The sequence below is a fragment of the Anolis carolinensis genome, chromosome 4 (assembly GCF_035594765.1).
Source record: "Anolis carolinensis isolate JA03-04 chromosome 4, rAnoCar3.1.pri, whole genome shotgun sequence".
NCBI classification, from domain to species: Eukaryota; Metazoa; Chordata; class Lepidosauria; order Squamata; family Dactyloidae; genus Anolis; species Anolis carolinensis.
Genome location: NC_085844.1, coordinates 184,269,376 through 184,281,552, shown reverse-complemented (window position 1 = coordinate 184,281,552; position 12,177 = coordinate 184,269,376). Strand labels below are relative to the sequence as shown.

At 40.9% G+C, this 12,177-nt stretch overlaps 1 protein-coding gene across 7 annotated transcripts in view; it reads right to left on the bottom strand.

The window, feature by feature from the left end:
• Window positions 1-6,681: 6,681 nt before the first annotated feature.
• LOC100558935 (uncharacterized) overlaps window positions 6,682-12,177 on the bottom strand; it is a 36,969-nt gene continuing 31,473 nt past the window's right edge. For all 7 annotated transcript variants that reach the window (XM_062978365.1, XM_062978369.1, XM_062978366.1 and 4 more), the window contains 4 exons: window positions 10,649-10,749; window positions 9,622-9,716; window positions 8,680-8,808; window positions 6,682-8,097 (listed from right to left, as the gene is read on the bottom strand). In XM_062978365.1, the coding sequence (XP_062834435.1) occupies window positions 7,961-8,097; window positions 8,680-8,808; window positions 9,622-9,716; window positions 10,649-10,749 (462 nt within the window). In that variant the 3' untranslated portion in view covers window positions 6,682-7,960. The remainder of the gene's footprint in view (window positions 8,098-8,679; window positions 8,809-9,621; window positions 9,717-10,648; window positions 10,750-12,177) is intronic.

The following is a 12,177-nucleotide window of genomic DNA, read 5'->3' as shown; positions in this document are numbered from 1 at the left end:
CTCCCTTATTACATACATCAGAGAAACAACTTTGTGCCTTGCCTGTAAAATTAAGCCCATTGTATTGCATATATCTAGATGTGAAATTTAGATTTGCTAGTGCCTAAATTTGCCATATAGTTCCAAGTGTTGAGGTGTATAGCCTGCCCCTTATGCTGTTGTATGAGAGTTAGGAATGGGGAATTTGCTACCTTCAATTTTAGCCTCAAAGAGGCTTCCTCCTATAAGTGTAGAGGTGTTTCTTGTCTTTTAATTCTCTTAAACTTTGCTTGTTTTTTCTTGCCAGTTTCTATTTCTCTTTCTCATTTTCAACTTTTAGCTTTTCTAGGTGTCAGAAATCATACTTACTCATATGTAAGGACTACTTTTGAACAGGCAAGCTTATTAACTTAATAATATACTTAATAAACTTTATTTATAGTCCGCTCTATCTCCCCGAGGGGACTCAGAGCAGATTACAGGTACATATATGGCAAACATTCAATGCCGTAATATAATTGACAAAGACAGACAGTACATAAACAGAGGCAAGGCTTCCCTCTTTTCATCTCCAGCATCTGGCTGTGCTCGACTCGGCCATGGGGAGGAGTTGTGGTTTCATTTTCTACACCAAGGAGCCTGTCGCCCATGGATGCCTTTCCTGGTAGGATTTTTGTTGGCATTTTTTTTTTCAGGTGCCTTTTACCTTCCCGCCAAAGTGGTACCTATTTATTTACTTACATCATTGTTTCAAACTGCTAGGTGAGCAGAAGCTAGGCTAACTGCGGGAGCTCATCCCGAGCCAGGCTTGAACTGCCAACCTTCCAGATGGCAGGATCTTCTATAGCAGGTGGTTTAATGTGCTGTCCTAGCCCAGCCCCTTCACCTCTTCATGAGCAGGGATGTTCAGTAGCTGCAGTTACTCAGGAAGGGATATGTGCCTCTGCCACAGGTTGGGGTTATCCTCTATGGCAGTGGTTCTCAACCTGTGGGTCCCCAGGTGTTTTGGCCTACAACTCCCAAAAATCCCATCCAGTTTACCAGCTGTTAGGAACCACTGCTCTATGGTATATGAGGAGAAAACCAATGTCCCCAGAATTGCCTGGATGAGGTTTCTAGTAGGTGCTGTCTGGAAAGAGGACATATGAATGCTTGTCCTGCTCTGGTGGCTAAAGCATGACCTGTCTGCCCTGGTCTGAAGAAAGGGACTTCACTTCCCCAACATGCCCGAACAATTTCCTCCCTATAGGTCTTTTAGCACTGGCAGAAGGGCTACTGCTAGCTTCCCTCAACCTCATCCCTGGCCTCCTAACAGCCTAGGCACTGACAGTGCAGAGGCTGCAGAACACAGAGTTTTCCCTCACCTGATAGCCCTCTATGGATTCCCCCATTCATTTTTATCTGAAGAAGGCAAGGACCTGGGCATGCCTCAGCTGGCCTCGGCCCATGAAGAGTAGGTCATAGTAGGTTGTGAAATTGCACTTTCACACTCTGACTCCCATACCCAGACCTTTCATAACACCCACCCACTTGACCTCTTGAGAGACGGAAGAACTCTCAAGGCAGGTTTATGCAAGAAAAGAATCCTGTTTGCTGACTGAGTTTAAGTGTTGCCGTTTCCCTGGAGACATCCCAAAAAGGATATTTGAGGTTTCATTGCACAAGCAAGGAGTTTGTTTGACAGCACTTCAAATGGGCAAGGAGCCAGCCACTGATATGGTCCTTTGAAGGCAACAGAAGCCTTTGAAGGTTCCTCTGGGTTAGTTTTTATTAATTCCAGGCTCAGGCATAATTATGTTCATTAGGAAAGAGACTAGAAATCAATCTCAGTGGTTAACTTTGAAGCTAAAAGGGGGCGGGGTGTGTGTGCACATGAAAAGAAACCGGGTCTACTGCAACCAAGCTACTTCCCGCTAGGAGTATGACTCCCACATGTCTGTGGTAAAGCAATAGGATAGTGGGCAGATTTATATAAAAATTGAGTCAACAAAAACAACCTGCATTGGAACTTCCTTTTTTGGAGCAGAAATTCTTTGCTTTGTGTTTACTGAAGAGCTTTGACTGGAAAAGCAGTTAGACTTAAGACTGGGGAGTGTTTTGATAGCTTGTCAAACTCTTCAGTGCTAGCTATGCAGCGCAAGTGGAATTAGATTGTAGGGCCACCCAGAGGGCAGAGTGGTTTGATCAGTGTTCCCCACTGAACATGTGGCAAATATTTGCCACTGCATAATGTGTGAAGTAGCCCACTACTTAACGAGGAAAAAACAATTTGAGCAAGGCTTTAAATAATGTTATTGAACAAATAAAGAAGGGATGAGAAATCTACTGACGTATAAATGTTGCTGTACTCCAGCTGCTATGAACCATAGCAAATATGGCCAATAGTGAAGATTATGGGAGTTTTAGAGCAGTACTATCTGGAAGGATGGGATTCCCATCATTGAATTATATGGTAGGCAGGGCTGTCCAGAGACCTTTTGTTGTCTGCCTGAACAATCTCCAGCTTTATGCTCTTGTTCCCAGGACTCTCTGGTCTCTCTCAGGAACCCAACATTGAAATCTCTGCACCACACTAGCTCATTTATATCCTGCCTGATATTGCAAATGAACCTGGTTAGAGCTTGTACATTTTCTTTCAGTACCCCTGAAAACCAAACCAACCCAAGTATTTCTATTTGTATGTTCAAGCTGACTTTGTTTACAAGATAAACATATACCTATCCTGGGAATCACTTCAGCATTACTCTCTAAACTATTTGTGGAGGGAGACCAGACAAAGACTGTTCACATACATCTGAACACTAGAAGTTTCAATTGTTGTTATGCTAAGTATGAAATCTATTTTCCCGTCAAGTGGCTAATATATTAAGTGCCGAGCTGGAAACCTTATGCTGTGTGGCCTTGATACCACTTGAAAGGAAGGATTCCTGTGCAAGCCTTCCAGCAAAGCCAAATCGTTGGAATCTAGGCTAGCTAACCTTATGGTGTTACATAAGAATGAGGCTATTATGGAATCACTAAATAGAAACAGCCACAGGGTTTTATTTTGAACCAATAACACAGACTCACAATCCAAGATTTATTTTTTATAGATGATTAAATGCCACAAGCTACATTCCCTTGCTCCCAAATCAGCTCGTAAACCAAAGGTTTAAACAAGTGAGAAATCTGCCGGGTGAATCCATGATCCTTATTCTCGCATGTCATTTTTTAAAAGCAGATAAGTCAAATTCAGATATATCTTTCAGGTTTCCTTTGGCTGGCCGTTAATGCTGTGCTGCTTTAAACATTTTGAGTTTGTGGTTGTGCCCTCTGTCTTGAGAAACAGTTCTATTTGCATTGCCCAATGAAATTCCTTGTTCCTTCAAAATATATGTGAATGACTGTTAGGGGCCCGCACTGAGTCATTCAGAGGACTTGTAAAACCTTGTGCATCCCCTAAAGAAATAAATGAAACAAATTGCTCCCAAATGCCCCCTCAACAGCCCCTGGGGGTGCTAAAGCAATTTGGACAAGCATTTAGCCCTCTCTGTGGCATTTTTTTTTTTTTTGCTTCAGGAAAAGCCATTTTAAACCAACCCCTGGGTCACTTGCAATTGGAAAATAAACCTGTCCTTGGCCTAAAATGGCATGGGAAAGGGGCATTTGGGGTAGAAAGGAATTGTAAAAAGATTCAGGTTGCCGGAGGGGCCACACAAACAGCTCAGAAGGTCATCAAAAGACTACCAAAGAATGTAAAGGTTGAGGGCAAGAGTAAGTAATAAAGTATGTGCAATGTAGCATACTCAGTTTTCTAGGAAGTACTCTTATGTATAAAGTATAAGAATGGCTAGCATCCTATTGGTACGTTTTCTGATAGAAGTCCAACATATGCCTGCACAATTCATATTTTTGATCATTGCAGTGGCTGGATTACTGTGGCAGTCTCACAATTACCAAAATAATTATGTGAGCTGACCTTTTTCATGCTGCCAGTTCCTGGCCTTACTTGCTTACTTAGGCGATCCCTCGTAGTTCGAGGATGATGGTCCTCCATTTCTTGGAAGACGCCTGTGCGTGATTTTTTTTAATGTGTGGAGGTCGGTGCACGGCCGGTCAACACAGTCTTCACAGATTGAGGTCCCAGTTAACACAACGAGAGTGGCTTCTCAGTCTGTTGCAGCCTTCTTCCGCTTTCACAGCCGTTGTAACATGTACATGTTATCCTCCGCCTGCTGACCTATAAACCTACCATTGAGGTCTTTGGGTCTTCGGATTGTTCTTGGTCTAGGTCCTCCCCTGTGGCCACTCCTGGGAGTGCATGACTCCAGTGGTTGTGCCCTCAGGTTCATTGGAACACGAAAGCTCCCTCACCATGTCAAGGTGACGATCCATCGAGGGGGAGTTCCTCGCCTGGCTATATAGTGGTCAATGGAGAGGAGAGAATATCTAAAATTTTAGAATATCTAAAAGCCAAATGGCTATGTCCCTCTAGCTGTGTTCATGACACTGACATGATCCTCTTAACCTCTGGAAGATGCCTAGGATGCTCCAGAGAATGCCTGGACTGTTCTGCAGCATGTTATAACAGATGCTATCTCCAGATGCTTTTCAGGTGTCTCCCATTCTTCACAGACCACTGCATGGCAGTCCTGGGGAAAGACATGCCAAAGCTGGACTTACAGGGAGAAGAGAAGACAAATGGCAGGCAAACAACAGGAAGTGAGAGTAATCTACTCCTAGGAAAGGAACTTCATCCTTTTCCTAGCGTTATCATGTGGAAAGTTGTCTAAACTGAAGCTTTCTTGTTTCCGCAACAAGTCAAATTTTTCAAAATCTAATTATCACAAGAACAGATACACACACACACACACATATGCAGATTATAAAAGTGAAAATATGCATGTGTGTATGGCTGGAGTGTCTACTTACACAGACAAGCTCCTGCCTCCACAAGCAGTTATCAGTCCCATTACCCAGAAGACACCTCCCTTCAATGAGATTACAGATTATAGTGCCATGAACATGTACAAGAAGCCCTGCCAATGTTCTCTACAAACACAATACTACCCACCACCTAAATGAAGGATTTCGGATGGGGACAATTTCATCCTAAATTTTATGTTTCCTCTACCACAGATATCCCGGTGTTTCTTACTCTCTCAATTTGTGTGGAATTTGCATGACCCCGCCCACTGCCTCTCCCTTAACCCTTTCCTATTTTTTCTATGGCACAGCAAACCGAGGAATTGATCAGCAACTGAACATATTAGAGAGGTTTTGTGAGAATTCACCAGGAGTTGTAGGTACTGTGATGTATAGTTCACCTGCAATTTAAGAGCACTCTGAATTCCAGCAACAGTGGACCTGGAACTAACTTGGCACACAGAACCCCCAAAGCCAACAAAAAAACACTGGCTGTCTTTGGAGGGATTTATAGAGGTTGTAGTTCACCAACATCCAGAGCGCACTATGAACCCAAACAATGATGGATTTCAACCAAACTTAGCATGCACACTCAATATGCCCAAACGTGAATACTGCTCACGGGTTTTGAAGGGAAATTGGCCTGGATATGTATAGTTTTGGAATTGTAGGGATGTATAGTTTTGGAGTTGTAGGGATGTATAGTTCACCTGAAATCAGTGAGCACTCTGAACTCCACCAAAAATGGAATTGGACCAAACTTGGCACACAGAGCCCACATGAACAACAAAAAAATACTGGAGGTCTTTGGGGGAAATTTACCTTGATTTGGGGGAGTTACATCCAGACAGCACTGTAACCCAAACACCGATGGATCTGGACCCAACTTGGCACACATACCTGATATGCCAAAATTTGATTACTGGAGGAGTTTGGGAGGATCTCACCTTCCTTTCTGGGAGTTATAGTTCACCCACAACCAGAGAAACTGTGACTTCCACCAATGATGGACTTGGACCAAACTTGGCACACAGAACCCACATGACTAACTCAACCTACTGGAGGGGTTTGAGGGGACTGGCTCACCATAGTGGGAGTTGTAGTTTACCCTATAGCCAGAGAGCACACCGAACCTCACCCATGATGCATCTAGAGCAAACTTGCCCAACATAACAAACTTTTAAGTACTCATGGGAGTTTTTTGGGGCTAACCTGGCATGATGTGAGTTGTTCACCTACAAACTTAGGCATTTTGTATAATTAACAAATTGACTTTTTCAAATGACCCAGACAACGCAGTGTACCCAAGCTAGTATAGATAGATAGATAGATAAGATAGGCAGGCAGATAAGACTGGAGTTACATTCTAAAAATGTATGTTTTGACTTACAAACAAATTCAACTTAAGAACAAATCTGTATTTCCATCTGTGACTCCCAAACTTTGGTCTTCCAGGTATTTGGTGATTGCAACTCTCAGATGCCCCAACTAGCCTAGCTAACAGGAATTTTGAGAGTTGAAATCTAAAACATCTGGAAGTCCATAGTCTGGAAAACATTATCTTACACCGTGCTTCTGAGTTCAGGATCATAATGTTTTTGCTTGCTTTACTTTTTGTGCTTGGGCTAAAGAACAACTTTAAAGAAAATCTTGCAATACATATTTGCATTACCATAACTTCATGGTATCAATTCTATTACCTTTGAAGAGGGAACTTCCATGTAGCATTTCCAGCATTATTAATAATGTCTAATGGGTAGCTGCAGTGCAATAACAGACCAAGTAAGATCATTCAAATATAAGGGTAACTTGTTTATTTCTTCTCATCTCCTTCCCATTTATCAAAAGTAAAAAATTCCAGCAAAATAGGCATACATGAACAGCAGTTGAAAGTAAAATACCAAAGTCAACATTTGTTGATGAGTACACAAAAGATTTACCCCTGGAATGCATCCAGTTACATTTGTTGTGTCCAGGGGTCATGAATTCAGATTTGTCATCTATACTTCCCCAGCCCTACAAACAAGCCAGTGTCATGAGTAGCCCCAAACTAATAAGCTCTAGGAACAACTGCTGCTTGCCAGAACTCTTTGAACTATAATGGAGCATCTGTTGATTTAATCCCCTTTGGGCTAATCCCCCCCCCCCACTTTAATCCTTTTCCCTTCTGAAGTCTTTTACTCAGAAACTGAACATGCCTCTTACTGTAGGCTGTTCTTTGAGGGATTCCTCTTTTAAGAGAGATTTCCCAAGCTGTTGCAGGGAGCGGGAGAGGCAACTTTCCCTAGTACGTGAATGCTGTCTCACTCAAGAACCTCATGTGCTATAAACTAAATGTAAGATGGGGGAACACAACATCAATTTTAATAAATTTCTACTTCTCATGCCTCTAGGCAGCAAAATGGGCAAGAAAATTGTATTTCTTTTGGCTCTGAGAGAGCGAGTACTATGGGAATTATTATTTCCTCTTGCTCCCAACGATAACATATCTCCAATCTTACCAATCCTACCCTGGTAACTTGTGAACAATACTGAGTTCAATTGCAAGCTAAACTAAGTGTAATCAGAGAACTGAATCTTTCATATCCATTTTTCCCCTCAGGAATGCTGAACTAGGAGGATTAGAAGTTTTTGTTTGGATAAGCACAGCGGAACAAACTAACAAAGTCTGTAATTTTAAGATGTATCAATTTCTAGAGTGTTTTCTGTTATACCTCAGCCTCAATATTTGGGTTACAAGCTGTTTAAACATTACAAGAGTTGGGAACGACTAGTTACTGGAAGGAAGCTCAATTCCGCAAACACCAGGACTTGCAATCTAACAGATCCTTTCCAAAAGGAATTTTGGGAGGCCCTGAAAGAGCCAGAAGTCTTTCTGAATGTTTTCAGGCATTAATATAATACTTTGGTGTACTGCTACCGCAAAGGCCGTAGGGCTGAGGTAATGTCCTCTTTCTACCTCAGGTTGCAACCGTACAAAACTGCAACTCAAAATAGGGAATAGCAATCCATACGTATCTCCTTTCTTTAATCTGTTTCCACATTAGAAAGATCGGGGCAGTTCTTATGTGAGGCTTTAAAGTTCACTCAGGTTGAGCTTAGGCAAGCTGGCAGACAGGTCACTGCTGAGCTTGGCACTTTCCCGCATGGCACAACTGGCTCCTTCAGTTGGATTTTCCCCCAGCTCCAAGCTTGGCATGCAAACCTTGTCCTCTAGAAATGCAACAAAAGATATTTAGCCAGTCAGTCCAATACTCTAATTACGCAGACGAACAAAAAAATTATTCCTTGTTTTCTTGGTTTTTAAGTCTGGACTTCATGAATTCAAGACAAAGATGCTTAAAAAAATAATGAACAAGGTCTGGAGGTAGAGCTAGATCAATAAACCTTTGTTTTGCGTGCGAGTTAAAATAATCCTGCTGAATTGCTGTTTTCGTAAGAGCATCTATTTTAGGACCAAGATGTTTTCAAAATGTTTCCTAGCACTATATCAGTCTGTAATGTCACTAGTTCCTAATGAAGAAGTGAGCGAATCTACCTGGTGAGAAAATCAATCCCTGTATTTCTCAAAATAGAAATTTCACAGTGTGATCCAAATGATCCTGAATTTTCAAGAAGAAAGTGAAGATGACAGAGATGCATGTTCAATAACTTCCTCCAGGGTGATTAGGAAACATCATTATTCAAAATAAAAACTTGGGTAGAAATGCAGAAATAAAACCGAGGACCACAGTGGAAAAATAGTAATTATTTCAATAAAATACTCTGAAGTGCACTGGTTACACACAGACTCACCAACTAATTGTGAAATCTCTGGTTCACTGAAGAGTTCATCTGAGCTCACATCTGTGAGACTGAACTCCGAGACTGAATCATCACTGAGAGAGAACAAGGCATCTAGGTGCAATGCTTCTTTGCTTTTTTCTAGGAAACAAAGACTCATATAGATTAGGAAGAACAGAATTTCACAGCAGTTCTAGGCTCGCTTTCCCAATGCAACATTAATTGTTGGTAACCAACTTAAAAGTTACCCTCTTGCTGTCTGAAGTCCACATGTTGACCTTCCCAGTTAGTAACTGAGTGCCAGTCTCACAATGTACAACAGCTACTCAGTCCACGGACTTGCAGCAAAATGACTACTCGTCACACTTCACGCATGCCCATATGCACCCGCTTTGTCTACTTGGAGATTTAGCTCAGCAAAAGGGGTTCCAAACTCATTTTCATCAAGTGCCACATCTGCCTAATGGTTGCCTCAAAGGGCTGCTGAATCCATGGATAGAGAATCCGTGGATACAGAGGACAAACTATATATTTTTTTACATAGTAGTTGGTGCTCTTTAATTTTTACCCAATTTGGGTCCCCAGATCTTTTTGAACAACTCCCAATACTTTTGATTATCCACCATGCAGATGGGGAATAATGAGAATTGCAACCCAACACCATTTGTAGCTCTGACGTTGGGGAAAGGTTAAAGGGCATTTTAATATCAGACATAATATCCACAAGCCTTGTATCGAAATTCAAACCCCACTATCCTGACTAAACAGAATAAACCATAACCTTCCAGATATTACTATATCACAACTGCCATCAGCTCTAGTCATGATGTCTAATGATGAGGAATAAGGAGTTGTAGTCCAGCATTCAGAGGCCACATAAAATGACATGGAGGGATGGATTCTGCCTTGGGTTTGGCACATGTGACCAACTGTGTTTCAAGCATGAGCACTTACTCAGACGAATGCTTTTCTCCTTATATGGCAGAGTGTACTGCTTGTCTTCCAAGTGCAGACTTTTCACCTGTTCTTTTAGGTCAGTAATTGAAGATCTTATTAAAAACAAATAAACACAGAGCAATTATTAGTTCTAAGGGAAGTAACAGATGCGTGTTGAGATACAAGCTCACAATGGAGATAATCCCAAGATATAGTTAAATTCCAGAGATCTCTGAGCAATTCAATTATAGGTAGCATAATGCAGGCAATGATTATTAAATCTCTAAAGTGCTTATAGACAGGACACAGGAATTTGGTGGCTAATGAAAATCTAACCATAGCTGCCATTATAGAAAAAGATGGCTAACTGGGAGTTGTGGTACAATATTGATGCTTCTCTGATGTTGCCTCAAATTATCCATGAATTTGTGAAATAAACAGGGGGAGTAAAAGGTGGTGGTAAGAAAAAGAAACTGTTTCTGTCTTCTAGATGCAAGTCATTATAACCTGAGTCTTGGCTGAAGATGATAACTGCTGAAACAGAAGACTCCATCTTTAAGTCATGGATTTTAGGAAATAGGTGGCTACTGTGCTGCTTACCACATCAGTAGCAAAGAGCAAAAAACTGAAACATCAAACAGTTGTATATATTCAACAGAGACAGGAAGGAGTGGAAGCAAAAGGAATTAAGATATTTCTGTGATGGACTATAGGCAGGCACATCAATTTCTTAGTTATCCCTTGCAAAAAAAAAGCACTAAGAGTATCAATTTACTGAGAGGCTGAGGTCAAAACAAAAGTTTAACCTTAAACTGCATCTTCTTGGGAAGGTTTGACTTTAAATTTTGGAGGTTTGGCTACAATGTGAATAGGAAGCCCTCTAGTGGACATTTGCCAGCTAACCATCAAGTAGGGATTTCCCCGCCCACCAGACTGGCTTCTTCTAAATAGCAAAATCTTTCATTTAGTGGCGATGTATATCTCAATCTTATATAAGAACCACAAGCACGCTGTGACGGTTGCAGCATGATATAATTTTCCATACTTCACATGACTGAGTTCCTGCTGTGTGCTTTGGGTTTCACTCCTAGCTTTGTCCAGATCCCGTGTCTGAGATTTATGCGTGTTCATCAGATCTTCCAGCATCTGAATAAAAGAAAGAACACAGACATGTGCAATCTTAATTCTAAAAAAACAAAACATTTCTGTAAAATCATATAAACAGGATAGTAACTTGTATTTTTTAAAGTACAGTCATATATTCCCTTGCAGAGATTAAAAAGAGCCCACACACAAATGTAAAATGGGACCTATTTGTATCTAAGGTCCTATTTCCACAGTCCTATGCCACATTTCTCAATCCAGGACAACAAAGCACAGCAGTATAATGGCTACATTCCTGCTTTGAGTGACCCACAAATAATAGTATTAGTAGAAGTTGATACTATCATCATCATCATCATCATCATCATCATAACCATTTCTACCCTGCCTTTCTTCCCATGGATACTCAAGGGGACTTACAACAACATGATACAACCAATAAATATAAAAAATATGGCAAATACAAAAATTAAAAAATAAAATAAAAACACTATCAAATGATGATTATGCAGTTAGACTAGTGTTTTAGTAGCTCTAAATCCCTAGCTTCCCACTCCTCTCAGCTTTGGATACTATCCTTCACCCATACCATGTTCCAGTACATCCAAAGACTAGGAGATGAGAATGTACATCAAAACTAACAACAGCTATAGTACAACACTCATTCTACAGCTGCAGAAACAATCACCAAGGGTGGAGCAATATCTGGGCAAGTGAAATAATGGCAAAGTAACTATTGTGTGGATGATTTGGCTAAAATTACACCAGAATTTCCATGCTTCCTAGACACATGTCAGTTAACTCTAATTGTTTTTTTTTTACTATCTGTATATATAAAAATGTAATGTTCGTTTTACTATGGAGTAAACTACAAAACCACTGAACCCAATCACAACAAATTTGGCCACAAAAGACATAGTCATCCAAAATATGTCTTTCAATAAAAAAACCCTAGAAAAATAGTCCAAAATACAGAGGATGAGGAAGAGCCTTTATTTATTTATTACATCACTTCTACCCCGCCCTTCTCACCCATCAGGGGACTCAGGGCGGCTTACAATATAAACATATATATATTCGAGATTAAAAATTACAATAAAATTAAGAATATACATTAAAAATATACATAATTATACATTTAAATATACATTTAAGGTGCTTTCCATGTCCAGGTGGGGTCTGTCAGTAGGTCATATATTCATATCTCATTTTTGCTGCTACTCATGCTCAAATGCCTGGTCCCATAACCACGTTTTTCTCCCCCTTACTGCCAGTTAGAAAGATAGGTCCTGCTGCCTTTAGCTCCCCTCCCTGTTGCCTTTCGGCCCCGCACCCTTCGCATCCTAGCAACTCCCTCAGGCAAAATGGTGCCAAGGGCACAGGCAGAGTCCACTTAGGCCTGATCCACACTGTCTATAAAATACAGATTATCTTATTTGAACTGGATTATATGTCAGTGTAGACTCAAGG